The 19,925-nt window shown below is 41.2% G+C and overlaps 2 protein-coding genes across 5 annotated transcripts in view; both read left to right on the top strand.

The window, feature by feature from the left end:
- Nucleotides 1-18,104, top strand: part of ARHGAP19 (Rho GTPase activating protein 19) — a 60,304-nt gene extending 42,200 nt beyond the window's left edge. Inside the window, exons 9-13 of one of the 4 annotated variants that reach the window (XM_060125358.1) lie at nucleotides 2,602-2,700; nucleotides 6,732-6,842; nucleotides 7,380-7,458; nucleotides 8,509-8,527; nucleotides 18,003-18,104. In XM_060125358.1, the coding sequence (XP_059981341.1) occupies nucleotides 2,602-2,700; nucleotides 6,732-6,842; nucleotides 7,380-7,458; nucleotides 8,509-8,522 (303 nt within the window). In that variant the 3' untranslated portion in view covers nucleotides 8,523-8,527; nucleotides 18,003-18,104. Of the gene's footprint in view, nucleotides 1-2,601; nucleotides 2,701-6,731; nucleotides 6,843-7,379; nucleotides 7,459-8,508; nucleotides 8,528-11,681; nucleotides 12,551-18,002 lie in introns of those variants that run through there. The other 3 variants (XM_060125357.1, XM_060125359.1, XM_060125356.1) reach the window with 3 other exon arrangements.
- Nucleotides 3,868-4,320, top strand: LOC132507186 (large ribosomal subunit protein eL33-like). The gene has a single exon (XM_060126291.1). The coding sequence runs from the start codon at nucleotides 3,915-3,917 to the stop codon at nucleotides 4,254-4,256; it is 342 nt and encodes a 113-aa protein (XP_059982274.1). The 5' UTR covers nucleotides 3,868-3,914; the 3' UTR covers nucleotides 4,257-4,320.
- Nucleotides 18,105-19,925: the final 1,821 nt, after the last annotated feature.

Genomic DNA, 19,925 nt, shown 5'->3' with positions numbered 1-19,925 from the left:
GCATGGGGCCAGACAGAAACAAGTGCTTAGAAATGTTGAACTGAGCTATTCTTAACAATTGACAAAGTCCTTTAAGAGAAATTTTCTGTCACTCTCTTTGTTTTGTTTTTTTAATATTTATTTATTTAGGCTGCACTGGGTCTTAGTTGCAGCATGTGGGCTTCTTAGTTGCGGCATGCATGTGGGATCTAGTTCCCCGACCAGGGATTGAACCTGGGCCCCCTGCATTGGGAGCACGGAGTCTTACCCACTGGACCACCAGGGAATTCCCTTTGTCACTCTCTTTAAAGTTATTTTGAGATCTAGCAAACTGTGCTATGACTGGAATTTTAGAGGGTGTTGGCCAAGTAGTATTACAGATTTAAAGCAGTGTAGTGATTTAATTCTTGGTAGAAACTAAGCCAGTAATTCAGGTAGGACAGGTGTAAATGACTTCCCTCATCAAGAACACTGAGGGTTAAAGATTATACAAAGGAAAAAACATTAGTTTTGCTCTTTTTAGAAAAATAGGAAATTATAGAGAAGGATTAAAAGAAAATAAATCACTCATCCTACCAGTGTTTACATATTGGGTATTTCTTTCAGTCTTTTTCCTGTGGATATATTGGGTTGGACAAAAAAGTTAGTTGGCCAACGCAATATTTTGGAATATGGAAAAATTTGTTTTTCCATACGGAAAAACCTGAACGAACTTTTTGGCCAAGGCACTATTTTGACGTAGTTATGATCATACCATATACTTTCTTTTATTTCTCCCTTTTTCATTAAACATTACAGCCTAAGCATTTTCTCATACATGCTTACAAACTCCTCACATACATTTAAAATATTGCCATTTATTTTCGAAGAAACTATACTTTTATTGTTCTTGATGATTATACATAATTTATTCTCCATGATTATAAAAATAATGAGTACTCACTACAGAAACATTGAAACCTCCAGAAGAGTGTCAAGAAGAAATTAAAAATCACCTGTTATCATCCAGGATAACCACTGATAACATCTTGGAGTATTTCCTTCTTGTATTTCTTTCCATGAATATGTATTTCATATTTTTTTTGTTTATTGAGATCATAATACATATGCAGTTTTTAAAATATCCTACCCTTTTTTTTTTTGCGGTACGCGGGCCTCTCACTGCTGTGGCGTCTCCCGTTGCAGAGCACAGGCTCCGGACGCGCAGGCTCAGCGGCCATGGCTCACGGGCGCAGCCGCTCCGCGGCATGTGGGATCTTCCCGGACTGGGGCACAAACCCGTGTCTCCTGCATTGGCAGGCGGACTCTCAACCACTGCGCCACTAGGGAAGCCCTATCCTGCCCTTTTCATATAACATTATATCAGAGCATTTTCCATGTCATTAAAAGACTGTAAACATTTTTAATGGTTGCATATATTTTATTATATATAACCTGATATATATATACAGTTTGTCCTCTACTGGACATATTAGGGGAAATTAGGTCATTTTGGGGACTTCCCTGGTCGCACAGTGGTTAAGAATCCGCCTACCAATGCAGGGTTCAATTTTGGGTTCATTTTGGGTTCATTTTGGGTTCAATCCCTGGTCTGGGAAGATTCCACATGCCGTGGAGCAACTAAGCCCGTGCCCCACAACTACTGAAGTCCGCACACCTAGAGCCCGTGCTCTGCAACAAGAGAAGCCACTGCAATGAGAAGGCCGTGCGCTGCTGCGAAGACCCAACACAGCCAAAAATAAATAAATTAAAAAAAAAAGAAATTAGGTCATTTTTTAGTTTATACATATTTGTTCATAAGTATTCTCATTGCAGATTATTTTCTAGAAGTGGCATGACCAAAGGGTATGCGTTTTCTGGAGCTGTTACAGCTACTAGGTTTCTTTTAATATATAGGTCCATCCTTCTTTCCCCTCCTATTTTTCTCCTCCCTAAAAATTGCTGAAGTTTGTTTGAATAACCTTTTCAATTTGAAATAATTTAGGTTGGGAGAAAAATTGCAAAGAAAGTACAGAATTCCCACATATCCTTCACCTAGTTCCTCCTAATGCTAACGTTGTCAAAACTAATAAATTAACATTAGTACATTACTAGTAACATTACAGACTTTGTTTAGATTTTACCAGTTTTAACACTAATATCCTTTTTCTGTTCTAGGATCCAATACAGATAGCACATTGCATTTAAACACACATAAACCATCCTCTCTCTCTCTTTGCACTTTGTTTGTGAAAGAAACCAGATTCTTTGTCTCCCACAGTCTGGATTTTGCTGATTGCATCCCTGTGGTATTACTTAAGATGTTTCTTAGTCCTCTGTATTTGCTATAAACTGGTAGTTAGATCTAATTCTAGAAGCTTGATCTGATTCCAATTTGATTGTTTTGGGGTGTGTATTATTTTATTTAATTTAATTTACCTTCAGGCTAATTTAATACATTTTGACTTCTTCTTGGTGGCATAATTTTTGCCTTTGTGATTTGCTTGCCAACCTACTAAATGTATGTACAGATTCACTTATTCCTGGGCTTTTCTGGGTATTTCCACTTAGCTATTGATTGTCACAGAATGCTATCTCTTGATGGGAGACTACTAACAAAATGTTCTTTATGTTTTCTTCTAGTTTAATAAGCATTCTGAGACCCAAACACCAGGACGAGAACCTTCTACCCTCCGGGTGCAGAAGAGGGCCCGTTCACGGTCCTTCAGTGGCCTTATTAAGGTAGGTACACTGTGCTGTCATTTTCAGCATTGATCGTGAGAAAATTTAACAGTCTGACTCTTCTTATGCATAAACAGTTTTATTCTGTTCTTTGGGATTCTATGAAGGCTTCACTTGTAAGGGGAAAAGAATAGAATTTGGAAAAGCTTTTATTTTTCAAAGCATTTTTCTGTGTTTCAAATCAGAGAAGAGGCTCTATGATTGGAGAAGTAAGGGATAAAGGAAATAAAGGTCCTTTTGTCTCTTCTGGGGCTGAGGACAGAGTCCTCATCCCTGAGTAGAGAATCTCTTTTGGTTCATGACCTGCTTTGTGCTACATACTTCATTGTGCAATTTGCTAAAGTTATGGAAAAGTGAGAAAGTTGACAGAGACTGGAAATGGATTTTCTAATAGGCTAATGAGTTTTAGGTAACTCAGATTTTTGTGAGCTTAATATTTTGATCAGTTGTTTTGTTCTCTTCCTTTGTCTCAAATTCTTTAAAAATCTTGTTTTTAAAACAAATGCAATATGTACTCCTGTGGTGTTGCTACCATCGCTGTCTGTAGGTTCAATTTATTTGAGTCTTCATTGATGATCTGAACTTGTAGTTAAGGAATATTGCCAGCAGGTGGCAGTAGATAGCTGATTATGGGGTTCAAATTTCCAGGCATAAACAAAGGCAAGGTTCTAACTAGTTAACTTGGAGAGAGATTAGCACTGTTCTGTGTTCTACAGGTTTTCTTTTTAAAATTGTTTAACATTATTAAAATTTATAAATCCAGCAACATTAAGGAGATCTTTGCTTAAAAGTTGTGCTCTTAAAAAAAATACCTTGTAATATATATATGTATATATATACATATATATATGTATATATATGTGTGTGTGTGTATTTTTTAAACTGTAGTTGTTAGCAGTTGCAACTTCATCTTACTCTAATTTTGGTTGTAGTTATTATCATTAATAGCAGTTTAGAATTCACTCAATCCTATCCACTGGGGCCAGTAGCCTTGGGACATTAGGTTTGCTTGACATCAAACAGAGTGAAAAGGCAACTCACAGAATGAGAGGAAATATTTACAGAATATATATCTTATGAGCGGTTAATATCCAGAATATAAAAAGAACTCTTACAACAACAGCAAAGAAAATCAATCCATATTAAAAAATGCGCAGGGCCTTTTTCAGCCATCTTGGACCCTGTGGAGGCCTGCTGGGAACAGGACTTCTAAAATGACAAATATGTCTGGAAGGCTGTGGTCCAAGGCCATTTTTGCTGGCTATAAGCGGGATCTATGGAACCAGAGGGAGCACACAGCTCTTCTGAAAATGGAAGGTGTATATGCTCGAGATGAAACTGAATTCTATCTAGTCAAGAGATGTGCTTACGTGTACAAAGCAAAGAACAACACAGTAAATCCTGGTGGAAAACCTAACAAAACCAGAGTAATCTGGGAAAAGATAACTCGTGCTCATGGAAACAGTGGCATGGTTTGTGCCAAATTCCAAAGCAACCTTCCTGCTAAGGCCATTGGACACAGAATCCATGTGATGCTGTACCCTTCAAGGATTTAAACTTACTGAAAAGTAAATAAATAAAAGTGTGGATTAAAAAAAAAATGTGCAGGGACTGCCCTGGTGGTCCAGTGGTTAAGACTCCATGCTTCCACTACAGGGGACATGGGTTTGATCTCTGGTCAGGGAACTGAGATCCCACATGCTGCACAGCATGGCCCAAAAGAAAAAAAAAAAAAGGCAAAGGATTTAAATAGGCATTTTTCTGAAGAAGATTAAAAAAACGCTCAATATCCCTTATCATTAAGGAACTGCAAATGAAAACCACAATGAGATAACAATTCACACTCACTAGGATGGCTATTATCAACAAAACAGAAAATAGCAAGGTAAGGATGTGGAGAAATTGGAACCCTTGTGTACTGTTGGTGGGAATGTTAAATGGTGCAACCACTATGGAAAACAGTATGGCAGTTCCTCAAAAACTAAAAATAGAACTACCATATAATCAAGCAATTCCAAGTAAGGATATGAACAGATATTTGTATACATGTTTGCAGTGGCATTATTTACAATCAAAAGGCAAAAGCCACTCAAGTGTTCGTTGATGGATGAATGGATAAACAAAATGTGGTATATATGAACAATGGAACAGTACTCAGCCTTAAAAAAGAAGAAAGTTCCGACACATGCTACAACATAGATTAAGCTTGAGAACATCATGCTAAGTGAAATAAGCCAGTCACAAAAGAACAAATATTGTATTATTCCACTTATATGAGGTACCTACAGTAGTCAAATCCATAGAAACAGAAAGTAGAATGGTGGTTGTCAGGGACTAAGGGTCTGGGGGGAATTGGGATTATTGTTTAATGGGTACAGAGTTTCTATTTGGGAAGATGAAAAACTTCTGGGATGTGGTGATGGTTGCACAACAATATGACTGTACTTTACACTACTGAACTGTACACCTGAAAATGGTTAAAATGATTAATTTTATGTTATGTATATTTTACCATAATTTTAAAAAATTCCCTTTGCTAGAACCCCAAAAGTGTATTCACCTGCTTAGACGTGGCAAGTAAAATGAGCATCCTTGGTTCATTTTACTTGGAAGTCTGTCATTCCCTCTGACTTCCTGTCATAGAGATGATTGGTAACAAGAAAAGTTACAGTCCAATAAGTGTTTCTCTGTGTGTTAGTCAAGCATGTTTCTTTAACTGAAGTTAGATGGGTATGGTTTTCTCTTCATAGTGAGCTCTTCTCCTGCAGTTTGTTCTAGAAGTGTTGCTAATTATTGCTTGAAATGTAAAAATATAGTATCCTTCTTGGCAGCTGCCCTCTTCAGAGCATTTAGAACTTTAGAGTTATAAAAGAGTTTATAATTGTATCAGGAGAAAACATTTTAGAAAAATAATTTTAAACACAATGTTAGCAAGTTTTATAGGACAGAAGGGTAAACTGTTTTCATTATAAATGAAGAGACTTTCAAGCTAATAATAGATGCAGGTTTCTGCTCGATAGCAAAGGAGTAATGAAATTTCTGTTAAAAAATTCACTGGAAGCTGAATTTTAGCTTTTATAGCTAGTCCTGTGGCTCCTGGTATCCCCAGTTCAGCTTACTCTGAGGTGATATCTGACTTGTGAAAGGAAGATGTACTGGCCTTATTTTTCTAGCACTTCTGTGTTTTAGCTGTTTGATTTCTATCCTGCTTTGATACTTTGTTTTTGGCTAGACTTTTTTTCCTCCAAAATTCGTCTCATGTAAATGATTTATTACAGAATATTCCTACTAATATTTATATTTTAAAGTTTAATGTTCTAGTTTTGATATGTTCCTTTTTTTGGAATTCAAATTTATTCTCTAAGGGGAAAAAAGAAAGATTTCTTCAAAGATGGTAGAATTGTCACTGTCAACTGATACAGTAGGTTACATTAGCTTTTAAGCTGTTCAGAGATGAAAGGGCTTTTAGTCTTGCTCTGAATATCAGTATAGTCATGTGACCCTTTTAAGAAGGCCCGTACCCTTTTATGGCTGTACTAGAAACTCTTAGAGAATTTCTCCAAATTTTCCAGTCCTGTGTGAGGAGGACATGACAGGGAAGCAGAATCTTTGAGTGGACCCAGTGTAAGTGTCTTTTAGTGGGGAGGGGGAGGAGGGGACTCTTAAAAGGTGCCAGAGACAATATGTCTTTAGGGAAAAAATTATACTGGTAGGTAACTGGTGTTTCTTTTATGGCCTCAGGAGCACTGTAATTGGCCTGTATTAGTTGTTTTAAATCAACTATAAAGTTGCTTTTAGCATTTCAGCCCTTTAATTTGTTTAAAGAGGAATAGTGATCACCTAAAGAAAGGCAGTGATCTCAGGTTTTTTAGTAACATGCTTTGACCTCTCTTGTATAAGATGCCTGGGGGAATTTATCAAAGAGCTGAGATTTTTTTTAACCTAAGAAACTATAGTTTTGAAGACCAGTGTAATTATAATATAGATATTGTAGATGTTTATAAATCAAATATTTTCTCTTCCTAAATCAGCGGAAGGTCCTGGGAAATCAGATGATGTCAGAAAAGAAAAACAAGTACCCTACTCCAGAATCTGTAGCCATTGATGAATTGAAGAGAGCCAGCAAAGAAAATATAAATTTAGTAAGATACTATTCTTTGTACTTTCTCTTTGTATGTGTTCATTTATAGAAAGGAAGAAAATTAATATACTGTCGTCTGTTTTACTGTGTTTCTTTGGGCCATATTCAACTATGCCTTTTCCCAGTCTTTTCATTTATGCTGACTTCTTTCTGTAGGTTTTCATTGATTCACTCAACAAACATTTTGAGTTCAAGGAAGATATAGCCAGTCATAAGCAGAAATGACAAATGCAGTGAAATAGCTCCACACACAAAGTGCTGGAGGGAGCAGTTCTTACTGGGAGACTCCACAGGGTGGGTAACATTTGAGCCAGGCCTGCTCGGCACTGCAGTACGTGTGGAGTGGTCCTTCAGGTTATCCCAAGAATGGTTACTTCATTAAGCCAGAAATAAAACAGTTAAGATTAATGAGATCTAAATACGTTGGTAAAACTCTTCATATTGAAATTGAAAAAGTAAATAATTCCTCTGTTAGTAAAGTCTGTCGATAGAAATGACATTAGGACATTTAAGCCACTATAAAATTTTCTTGTCACAGTTATTTTCTGGCTCTCCAGCTGTCATGATGACACCAACAAGACTGAAATGGTCTGAGGGGAAGAAAGAGGGGAAAAAAGGTACTAATTGTACTTATTCTGTGTGTCTTATTAATGTAGTTCCTTTCTGTCTCTAGTCAGTAGCATATTTTGAATTCCCAGTGTGGTATGGTTGTAGTCAGAAGAGATGTAAAAATTATAAGGCTGGGTCCTGCCCTTGAGTTCATTTAGCAGATGGTGATTGAGCAACTACTCAGCACTGTTCCAGGTGCTGAGGGGCAGAGCTGTGAACACAGACCCACACAGTCCCTGCATTCTTGGACAGATGGGACATGTGAAAAATATCTTAAGAATACTTGTTAAGCAAATTAAAAGCAAGTGTAAACTAACTTGTGAAACCAAGTACAGGAGTGCTGAGAAGATGTTCAGTAAACATGGAATAGTTATGTTCGTTTTCTGCGCAGACTTTAGCTTTGTTTATTCAATAAAGCTTTCCAGATAAACAGCTCATGCTGAAGGACCCTGGAAATCATATCATACAACATGTTTTTGAGGATATTTAGGGTAAAAAGGATTATTTAGTGCTGGGACTGCTGATTGTCGGAGGCTCAGTTGGTGAAGTGCAGTGGCTGCTGTGCTTTCCTCTGAGGAAGCCATGTGGCTAACTGGAAAGGCCAGGGGATTTGTAGTTAGACCTAATTTGAGGCATCATTCCTCTGGCCTGGGAAAACCACTCATTCTCAGCCTACTTCTTCCTCTGCAAATGGGGATAATAGTTATATCTACTTCCCAGATTTCTTATGAGGCTCAATTGAAATTATGTTTTGGAAGCACATTGTGATTGTTAAAGCATTAACAAGTAGTAGTAATTGTTACTGAAGAAAACTGGGTGAGGTTTATAAGGCTTGTGTTGCAGATGAAGCGATCTCTGGTCTGATATGCTCATTTTACCAGAGATATGAGCATAATTACTATTTGAGACATCAGCAATAGAAAGAGAACACAAGCCCAATCCTTATAGATAAATCTTTATTCTTTTCTAGGAAGTTAGATTTCAGTATGGTCTTCTTACTTATCCTTGAATGAATTATCTGAACTCTCTTTTCTTTCCTTGTTGCCTCTGGCTTCTAGGCTGGGCTGTCTGATTGAGGTAAGTTTGGCGTTTGGATTCTGTGTCTAAATATTTCTACCTGTATCTTCATAAGTCAAAACCAAGCATAAGTAATTTTTATTTTTGGCTGTGTTGGGTGTTGGTTGCGGTGCGCAGGCTTCTCACTGCAGTGGCTTCTCTTGTTGCGGAGCAGGGGCTTTAGGCACGCAGGCTCAGTAGTTGTGGCGCACAGGCTTAGCTGCTCTGCGGCATGTGGGATCTTCCCGGACCAGGGCTCAAATCTGTGTCTCCTGCATTGGCAGGAGGATTCTTAACCACTGAACCACCAGGGAAGTCCCAGCATAAGTTATTTTTGAAGGATACATTGTATCAATTACACCTTTTCTTGCTTTCATTTTTGAAGATAATCAAGAAATGTCTTTCTATGTCAACAGCTCTACTTTTGGAAGAAAGAAATGCATTAAAAAAATAAGTCAGGACTTCCCTGGTGGTGCAGTGGTTGAGAATCCGCCTGCCAATGCAGGGAACACAGGTTTGAGCCCTGGTCTGGGAAGATCCCACATACCGCAGAGCAACTAAGACCGTGTGCCACAACTACTGAGCCTGTGTGCCACAACTACTGAGCCCGCGTGCCTAGAGCCCATGCTCTGCAACAAACCACCACAATGAGAAGCCTGCGCACTGCAACGAAGAGTAGCCACTGCTTGCTTGCAACTAGAGAAAGCCCGCGCGCAGCAACAAAGACCCAACGCAGCCAAAAAAAAAAAAAAAAAAAGTCAGTTTAATATTTTACCAAGACGTTTCAGAGCAGGATTCTTCCTGTTAACTGTGGACTTCCTAAGGGCTCTAATAAAGTTCCTGGTATTGTTGATGGAATTTTATGTGTAGGTGCATATGTACATTTTTCTGGAGGAGAGATTATATAGTTTTTATAAGATTCTTAAAAATGTTAGTGATTCAGAAAAGTGGAGGCCCACAGATAATGAATGACCTCCCACTGGATTAAGCAGTGGCATTTTCACATTACCCTCTCCCTGCTCACTTACTCTAACTAGGAACACCTGTGGCTGTCATGACTTCACACTATTCTCCTTCTCCTCCTTCCTCTTTAATTTTTTTCATCTCTGCAGTGCTTTACTATTGTCTGCCTCCCCCTCCACCTCTTCATGTTTTTCAGTGCTCTGTCTTAAATTCTCTGCTTGTTCCTGCTCTTGCTTGTCCCCCTCTTAGCAGTTTGATCTCCTTCTGCAGCTCAGTTCTGTTCTCTGTTTGATATCTGCTCCCAAGCCTGCACCTCCAGATCTGAACTCTGTTCAGTCTCCAAGCCCCCAGATCCAAGTGCCTGCCATCTATTTGTTTTACGATTTTTTTGATGGTGATTTTATAAAAAGAGCAAGTATTTTTTAAAAAAAATTATTTATTTTATTTATTTATTTTTGGCTGTGTTGGGTCTTCCTTGCTGTGCACAGGCTTTCTTTAATTGCGGCAAGCGGGGTCTACTCTTCGTTGTGGTGCGTGGGCTTCTCATTGTGGTGGCTTCTCTTGTTGCAGAGCATGGGCTCTAGGCACATAGGCTTCAGTAGTTGCAGTACGTGGGCTCAGTAGTTGTGGATCACGGGCTCTAGAGCGCAGGCTCAGTAGTTGTGGTGCACGGGCTTAGTTGCTCCGCGGCATGTGGGATCTTCCTGGACCAGGGCTCGAACCCGTGTCCCCTGCATTGGCAGGCGGATTCTCAACCACTGCGCCACCAGGAAAGCCCAGGAACAAGTATTTTTTGAAGAAGATAATGCAATTTTATTATCATCAATAGTGTACTCCCAAAGACATTTATTTCGCATGGGGTTTCTCAACTGGCACTATCGACATTTTAGGTCAGATAATTCTTTGTTGTGGGGAGCTGTCCTGTGCATTGTATGATATTTAGCATCCCTGGTCTCTACCCACTAGATGCCAGTAGCACCCTTCCCCCAATTGTGACAACCAAAAATGCCTCCAGACATTTCCAAATGTCCCCTTCATGGGAGGGGGCAAAATCACTCCCTGATGAGAACTGCTGATTCAGCACCTACTTATTAATGGGCATTATTTTCAGCAGTCAGAATCTTACCCATTGTTCAAAGCCCAGCCTAAACCCTACCTCGTCTTCAAAACCTTCTTTGGCTAACCCAGACAGATATAGCTTTTCCTTTGAACTCTTATTGACATTACTAAAATGTTGACATTTAATGTGATTTATCATAGATATTTGCTTCACATGTATTGTCTTATCGCTGTAGCTAGTTTCTCTTCTGGAAGACAAAGGCCAGACTTAATATATTCGTGGCCCCTGTCTTCTTCTCTTCCCCCCAGTAATGACTGCCTTGCATCTAGTAGGCATTTAGTAAACATTCGCTGGTGAGAGGTGTAGTGGTGGTAAGAACATGAGCTTTGCATTCAGTTAAGCTTGGATTCAGTTCCTAGCCTTTTTTTTAATTAAAAAAAATTTTTTTAAATTAATTAATTTATTTGTTTTTATTTTTGGCTGTGTTGGGTCTTCGTTGCTGTGCGCGGGCTTTCTCTAGTGGTGAGCCAGGGCTATTCTTCATTGCAGTGCACGGGCTTCTCATCATAGTGGCTTCTCTTGTTGCAGAGCACGGGCTCTAGGCCCGCGGGCTTCAGTACTTGTGGCACGTGGGCTCAGTAGTTGTGACTTGTGGGCTCTAGAGCGCAGGCTTAGTAGTTGTGGTGCACAGGCTTAGTTGCTCCGCGGTATGTGGGATCTTACCAGACCACGGCTCGAACCCGTGTCCCCTGCACTGGCAGGTAGATTCTTAACCTCAGTTCCCAGCCTTAATAGCTGTATATCTTAGGGCAAGTTTATTTGTGTAGGCTTCACATTCTTCACCTGTAAAATAGCAAGAGCATTACCTCATGCACAGGTTGTTGTGAGGGTAAATGAGGCAATATACATAAAGAACTCAGAGCAACACCTAGCACAAAATATGCACTTAGTACAGGTAGCTGTTACTGCCATTAAGATGATTTAATGAACTGAGATTAGAGCAGGAGGACAAAGTGATGTGTACTTGGTAGAGAGTAAACAATGCTCCCTCAGTTTAGAAAATAATAAGTATAGATTTCTCTAGCTTTTGGGTGGAATGTTTGCAGAAATAAATATTTATAAATGTGTTTAATGCTCCTTTTTCTCTTTCAGCCTAGGATTCCTCTGAAGGATCCAGAGGTTTCCTGTTGTCCACCCAGAATTTTCTCTTTTGTGGGCCAGGTGCCATTACCACTCACAGAGAAGCTTGGACTTGCAGCTTGCTTGCTGCATGTTGAATTGTGAAAGCCAACTAATCCTGTGACTTGACTGACGCCTCTAGCCCCACTCAGTGGGTGACATCTACAGACTCTGCCTGCTGAACCAGTGCTAGCGACTCTCTCTCTCTCTTTAAAAAAAACGTTATGGGGAAACCACTAACCAGCCAAGTCGGCGTAGACAGCACAGTAAATGAGTAGAACCAGGCAGACTCCTGTGCTCATTCCATGTATTTGTTTAGGCAGATTCTATTTTTAAAATATTTGAAATCTGTGCTCAACTGCCAGTGATTTTTTTAAAAAGTGCTGTCAATCCTGGTGGATTGATGTTATTTTTAACTGATAGCTTGGGCTTTTCTCTATTTTGATAGTTTTGGGAGATGTTTTGGTTATTGTTTCTTGTTTATTTGTTGTTTGTGTATTTTAAAAGGTAAAAAATCGAAATGGGCTCTAAGCCAGATGTCTTTCCTCTCTTTTTCACCTTAAGCTTTGCGAAAGCTCTTTAACTTATGAGGCTTTACTCCTCAATACCTATTTTTGTCCAAAGAATTTATAGCTTTCCTGGAAATTCTTTTATTATTTCTTGGGCCTGAGATTGTAGGTATTTGGCCTGCAGTATCAAAAAAGGAGAATTCAGAATGATACAATATTTAAACAAATAATATTAAACTGTGGCCCTTCTTCCCTCCCTCCATTCTCTGTCCTTTCCCCTCTTCCCCTTTCCTCAGTGATGTCAAAATAGTTGTGTGGGGCTTCCCTGGTGGCGCAGTGGTTGAGAGTCCACCTGCCGATGCAGGGGACGCGGGTTCGTGCCCCGGTCCAGGAAGATCCCACATGCCGCAGAGTGGCTGGTCCCGTGAGCCATGGCCGCTGAGCCTGCGCGTCCAGAGCCTGTGCTCCGCAACGGGAGAGGCCATGACAGTGAGAGGCCCGCGTACCGCAAAAAAAATAGTTGTGTGGTTGCTGAACTCCTTTCCTTCATTCAGTTTCCTCTCGCCTAAAACAGCTCTGGTGCCAGTGTGGTGCCAGTACTTCTGTGACAAATCACTGGGACTCAAGGAATATCACCAACAGCTTGCTTGAGACTTGCTGAAACTCCTGTATGTAGTGGAAGCTCTGGAGGGGGACTAGGATGGGGCTGGCTTTATGGCCAGGACAACTCTTGATGGGTGGGATTATATTGCATCCTTCTAAGGGATCAGGTGTGCAGGCTGGACTGTCTCCTGAGAGCCAGCTGGAGTCAGAGGGAGGAAGTGAGCATCAGTCTCCACAGGGCTGAGAGATTTAAAGTAGACAATGCTCTTATTTGGGAGCAGTTGTGGTTTATCACCCATGTTCAAGGGTGGCTGCTGGCCCACCCGTCTCCTTGTCAAGATGGGCATAGGGAGTAGTGTGGAGATGGGCTGGAGCTTTGACCGTGTTGGGATGTTCACATGTGTTTGAGGTGAGCAGTGGCATGGCTCTGATCTAGTGTGAGAACTCACCGCCCAGAGAGCAGCAGGGCAGGTGGGAACGTTAGTCTGTGGCTGCTCTGGTCGGTGTGTAACCTTTCTCACCCTGTGTGCCAGAACTGAGTCAGGCCTCAGTGGGGGGCAGTGGCCCAGCAAACCATGACTTGCTGACCTATTTTTAAACAGTTGGAATGCTGTGTTGTTGCTGAAGCAAAAGATGAGTCTGGGGAGCACAGTTTGGTTTTGCATCCGAATGTCAGTCCTGGCTTCCGTATTTTCTGTTTCTTCTGCTGCTGTAACAGCAGTAGTAGAGAAAAATGTAAAATTTGGCTGTCCAACTTGATAGATTGTGAACAATAGATGGTTAGGAGTATAAAACTGCTCAGAAGCCCCTTTCTCTAGAGCAGTTTTATATAATTCTTAAAAATACTTATTAGCAAGTTCATTTGTGTAGGGTTCTTCTTCCTTTTTTTTTTGCGGTACGCGGGCCTCTCACTGTTGTGGCCTCTCCTGTTGCGGAGCACAGGCTCCGGACGCGCAGGCTCAGCGGCCATGGCTCACGGGCCCAGCCTCTCTGTGGCATGTGCGATCTTCCCCGACCGGGGCACAAACCCGTGTCCCCTGCATCGGCAGGCGGACTCTCAACCACTGCGCCACCAGGGAAGCCCCTAGGCTAAAGTGTGTTCTCCCTTAACTTGATACTTGCTTTCTTTATTTGTCTAAGTGTCTCATTCCGTAGTGGTGTGGTCTGTTAAACATGGTCTGGCATAGGTGGAGAGAGCAGAGCAGTGACCTGATACCTCCTTGTCATTGAGTTTGTTCTGTGGTTCTGTTTAAGGGAGGTAGCTGAGATTTAGGAGACTTTCTTTGGTTGAATGCAACTGGTAATCCAGGTTCGTGTTCCAGGGCTGGGGTGGTGAGAGATGTCTGTCACATGCTTTTATATAGCTTGCCCCCTTGGGCAGTTTATTTGGGTATTTGGGTATGTGTGTTTCATTAAAGTATTTATTAAATATGATTTCCCTTGCTGTAAGGGTATGATAGGTCTTTTCCTTCTTTTTTCTTTTTTAACAGAAGCTGTGAACTAGTTGGAATCCAAATTTGAGAAATAAACAGAGTAACCTTCTGCCTTATAATATGTAACTATTTTAATCCTGCGGAATCTTTGCAAAAACAAAAACCCTTTAGCATTTGCTACGGAAGGGTACTGTTGCCCTTCTGACTTGGTGGGCAGATATTTTTGAGCCAGTATTTAACAATTTTTAAAATCTATAATATTTTAAAACTCTGTTTTCTATGTTTATTTTTTGTGTTGGAACAATCTCTTTGGAAATGCCTCTTGTTGCTTTTAAAATTTCATTTCTTTCTGGGGTCAGTTGCAATGGGTTTTGATGTGATATCGCTATGGGGCAGTGTATTTATGCCAGAGGGCTCAAGCATAAAAAATGCAGACCACTTCCTTGATTCACATCTGTACTGGGCGAGCTATACTGGTTGAATCAGTGAAAACCATGGGCACTGGAGTTTCTAACCTTTTACAATGGTTGACTTTTGCACTGGGACCAATGAATCTGGTTTGAAAGACTCCATTGCAGCAGTGAATAGAGGATTAGGTGATACTGATTGTACCTGAGTGCCAAAACATATTAAAGGAGGTGGTATCTGATCATAACTGAAACCGCAGTTGATCCTCCACAAGCTCGTTACCCTGAATGTCTTTCCAGAGTTAGGAATGACGAGGGGGTACCCTTGGGAAATGGAGTAGTATAGGGTTAACTGTTGACCACTGGGTGTTCCAGAGGTGGCTGTTTTGCTGGCTTGTAAGAAAGCCAGTGGTTCCAGAGTGTCAGAGCAGGGCCATTCTCTCCTCTGGAACAGCAGTGTTTCTGTTCAGCTTTTCTCACAGAAACCTGTGTTAGGATACGGTTTAAAATACTGCCTTCTAGGAGAACCTATGGTCCCAGAGTGACTAGCTGTGTGGCCATGCATAACTGGGGAAGCCATCTTGGGAATGACTTCTCTGGACTTTGTCTGCTTCCTTCATACAGGGCCTCGCACAGATGCTTGAAACTGATGGCTCTCATTCTGAAGTCTTTTCTAAGTAGAACTCCTTTCCCCAGGAGAGAGCCTCATCCCTGCCCTCCTGCATCTGGAAGCCTTGGTACTGAAGACAGGACCTTGATCCAAACTGGATACTAGCAATTGGCAGGATTGCTCTAGAATTTGGGGAAGATTTGGGTTTCTAAGATGCACAAGCTTTTCAGACCAGTAGTAATTAATCCAATCTAAAACACACTATAGGAGAGCTGGCTTTCCTAGACAGGTAATGCTGAACTCCTTCCGCAGGTGGAGAGTGGATGCGTGGGCTAGCAAGGAGGTGGAGTAAGTACTTAATAGCCTGAGTGCTTGGGTTACCATGGAAACTGGAGTGTGCGTGGCCACAGCAGGTGCTAAAGAGCCATTGAGCACTCCCCGGGACATGTTTGGGGACCAGCAGAACTGGTTGGGGAAAACACTCCTGCCCCAGGGTCCTTTCTTCATAGCAAGGATTGCCTTTTCGCTATCCCCAAGCTTGCTCAACAAGAGAAACAAGGTTTCTTAACTGTCTAACCATTTTTTATTTTTCATTCTTATTCAACTATATCATATATATATATTTATATATATATGTAACTGTAAAGAAACATATGCGTTGTTTTTCTTTTATATTCATGTAATATTCTGAAATTAAATTTCTTTTGTTTCATATCTATAGGCTTTGACTGGTCTCTTAATTCACATTTGACTGATGGATTATTATTATTTTTTAATAAAGTTATTTTATTTTATTTAGTTTTGGCTGCGTTCGGTCTTTGTTGCTGCGTGTGGGCTTTTCTAGCTGTGGCGAGCGGGGGCTACTCTACGTTGCAATGCGTGGGCATCTCATTGCGGTGGCTTCTCTTGTTGTGGAGCATGGGCTCTAGGTGCGCAGGCTTCAGTACTTGTGGCTCGTGGGCTCTAGAACGCAGGCTCAGTAGTTGTGGCACACAGGCTTAGTTGTTCCGCGGCATGTGGGATCTTCCGGGACCAGGGCTCAAACCCGTGTCCCCTGCCTTGGCAGGCGGATTCTTAACCACTGAGCCACCAGGGAAGTCCTTGATGGATTATTTTAAAGAGAGGTTGCCTCTTAAAAATTTTTTTTTGAGTTTAATTGAGCTATTATGATAGAGGTTGCCTCTTGTTCTGAGGAATATGAAATCTAAGAAAAGTGCATCTTTGGTTTGTTTTCCAGCTGGGTGGGTGGGTTCAGGGGCAGTAGGGCTTTTGGCTGATAGGAAATGGGATTGGAACCTCCGGGAATTTTGAGCTTCCTGATTTCCCTTGGCTGAGTCTAGAATGCTTTGCACAGATTTTAGTTTCACACATAATCTTTATTTCCTCGTTTAAAAATAAGGAGTGATATTTATAGTAACAGTAAAAACCAAGTGACATTTTCATCTAGGCCAGCAAGTTGTAGTGTTTAGACAACTCTGGTTGAAATGTTGTTTCTGCCACTTATGTATATGGGCTTGGGCATGTTCCCTCCTCTGTAAGGTGGGGATAACAATGTCGTCTCAATGATGCCATACTCTCAGAGGTAAGGACTTAGCGTAAAAGGTTTTAATCTGGAGTCTGTGATTGTGCTTCAGGAATCTTTTGCTCCTGTAATTCTATGTAAAATTTTGTGTATGTTTGAATTTTTCTAAGGGAGAGATTTCAGAGCTTCCACAAGAATCCCAGAGGAGTCCTTGACCACTAAATACTGAGAACCACTAGCCTTACACAGTGCCTGGCAGATGGCAAGTATCCATTCAATGTTAATTCTTTCTCTCTCTGCCAAGGATACATTTTATAATCAGCAGCTTATTGATGCTGACATAGTTATTTTTGATAACAAAGGAATTACTTAAATTCGGAATAGAAATAAGAACTCTGCTGCTGTCTTTGCTCCGTTACCTGCCCATGTGCTCCTCTTGAGCTGTGTTCGCTCCCTAGGTGCTGCTCAAACTGTCCCTTTTCTCCTCATCCGCTAAGGACCAACTTGTATTATTTACTATAGAAGAAGGAGCCAGTTCTGTTCTTTTAGAGTGAAATGTGGAGTGACTCTTAGAGATAGTACATGGGAAACAAGAGTAATGCAAAAGAAAAAGGGGTGGAGGGACAGGAGTTATTCTGGAAAACAGGAAGAGGATCAAAATGCCTGGTACAGTGCTGAGCACATAATCATTAATAATGAATCACAGAAAGGAATGAAGAAGCAGATGTGCATTAAACAGCGGGAAGTGGGACACTTCCCTGGCAGTACAGTGGTTAAGACTCTGCCATTCCAACGCAGGGGGCGTGGGTTTGATCCCTCGTTGAGCAACTAAGATCGCACGTGCCACGCGGTGTGGCAAAAAAACAAAAACAAAAAAACAGTGGGAAGGGGTGATGGGAAAAGAGAGAACTGGGGAGAAAGAATCTTCCTTAGTTTCCCCCCTTCCAGGGCTTTTGTGCCCTGTGGCGGGCTGCCCACTTTTGCTCCCACTTACATTCCTGAATTAGAAGCACACTGCATGGGGCGGGTAGGAATGGTGAAGAAGCCTGAGCCCCAGGCTAGAGGGTCATGATGGGACCATCAAGCTTGTTTAGATGCTTCTTTTAAGTCCCAGCCTCTTAATTTCCCCATAAAAAGCAAAAACAGAAAGCAAAAATTAGGGTTGAACAATGGCCAAGTTGTTCATTAATATCTTATCCTTTATCTGCAGCATCCAATGCCCAGATCCCCAGAGACTTCGACCTTGGAACCAGCATGGAGGTTAGCAGGAGGGGCCCTTGGTGTCATCGTTAGCTTTCCCCTTTTATTCCTGGAAATCAGTCTTTTCAATGCCTCGGTACTGAGGAATGCTTAATTCAATAGAGCCATACTGGTGGGCAACAGAGAAGGGAAACAGACTGCCTTAAAATTGTGAGCACAGAAGCCATTCCTCAATGTCAATGTATAGAAGTGGGGGCTGCTTTTAAGAACTCCTCCTGTGCATGTACTTCCCAGTTTTCCAGTACTGGAAGAGGAATATAGTATGGACTCTAAGGAATTCATGTCTGTGAATGAGAAATGAATGCCACAATTTATTGAGTGCTTATTATGCACCAAGCTTTGTACTAGCCAATTAATTCCTTGTCTCATTAAAATCATACATCTCTGAAGTATTCATACCTCCAATTTTATAGTAAAAGACACATATGAAGAGTTTAATGTATCTGTTGTCAACTAAAAAGTGGTAGAGTCAAAGTTAACATGCAGGGCTGCCCGACTTCAGGAACCGTATGCAGGGGTTACATACCCCAATGTCTACAGGAGCCAGGAAGGAAATGTAAAGTCATGAAAACGACAACCACTCAAGAGATTTAAAAACACATGGGAGCCAAACACAAGTCCTCCATGGTTGGGATCTGGCCCATGAGCCCCACGTGGCATCTGCACACTGCTGTGCTGCTTCTGGCTGGGTCCCAGTTCTGCACAGGACGTTCTCCAGAGCTGCTCAGTGCTGGTTCGGGGATGACAGCAGCTGTGTGCCTTCCAGGAATGGTGTCCAGACACAGGAGGGTGGGCGTCCACTGAAACACACTTCCCGGCACCCCCCGACTGCTGGGCACTACTCAGGGAGAGTCTCCTCATTTCTTTGCTCTCCCATATGCACTGCCCAATATGGTAGCCTCTGGCCACATGTGGATTTTGAGCACTTGAAATGTGGCCATTCTAAACTGAGATGTTCTCTCAGTGTGAAATGCACTCAGATTTCAAAGACTTCCTAAGAAAAGGAAAATATAAAAATGTCTCAATTTTTATATTGATTACTTCTTCACATTTTGGATATATTGGGTTAATAAAATTATACCATTAAAATTAATTTTATCTCTTTTTATCTTTTTAATGTGGCTGCTAGAAAATATTAAATTACATGTATGACTTTTATTACTATTTTCCACACCCCCTGGGGCTCTAATCCTAGTCTGTCCTTTCTCCCCCAGAACCTATTCCTCAACTCCATCAACTTCTGTGGCCACATCTTCTCTTTTCTTTTAGTCCTGAGACTGCCCTGGAGAGGAGAGGGGAGGACAGAGGAAAAGCAGTGACAGGTTTATCCTTTGGCTTCTCTGGGATTGGCTCCTGCCATTCATGGCTGGCTTTGGGAATCCTCAGTGTGATCCAGCTCACAGGTGTGTACCAGTGGGCTGCCGCCCTGCGGGCAGTGGGTTTCCTGCAAGGGGACTTTGTCAGGGTGTATGCCAAGCATTGCCTCTCTCCCAGAGGGGTGCTGCCGTTTAGTGTTGTTCATGTTGTGATCCATCAAAATATTTTTTAAGTTAATGAATTCACTGTAGGTGGTGTGTGTGTCCTGTATTTTCATATGGATGAAAATCTAGCTATGAAGTGTGGAAACTGAAATTTGTGGGTATTAAGAAGGCTTTTTTTTAAAAAAAAAGGTTAAATATAAGGCTACCATATAATGCATCAACCCCACTCCTAGATATATACCCCAGAGAAATGAAAACATGTCTACACAAAAACTGTGCACGAACCTTCAAAGCAGCATTATGCATCGTAGCCAAAAAGTGGATCCAACCCAAATGTCCATCAACAAATGAATAAACAAAATGTGGTATAGCCATGCAATGGACTATTATTC

The sequence above is a fragment of the Lagenorhynchus albirostris genome, chromosome 16 (genome assembly GCF_949774975.1).
Source record: "Lagenorhynchus albirostris chromosome 16, mLagAlb1.1, whole genome shotgun sequence".
NCBI classification, from domain to species: Eukaryota; Metazoa; Chordata; class Mammalia; order Artiodactyla; family Delphinidae; genus Lagenorhynchus; species Lagenorhynchus albirostris.
The sequence above is the reverse complement of the archived record's forward strand: the minus strand, read 5'-3'. Positions and strand labels throughout refer to the sequence as shown.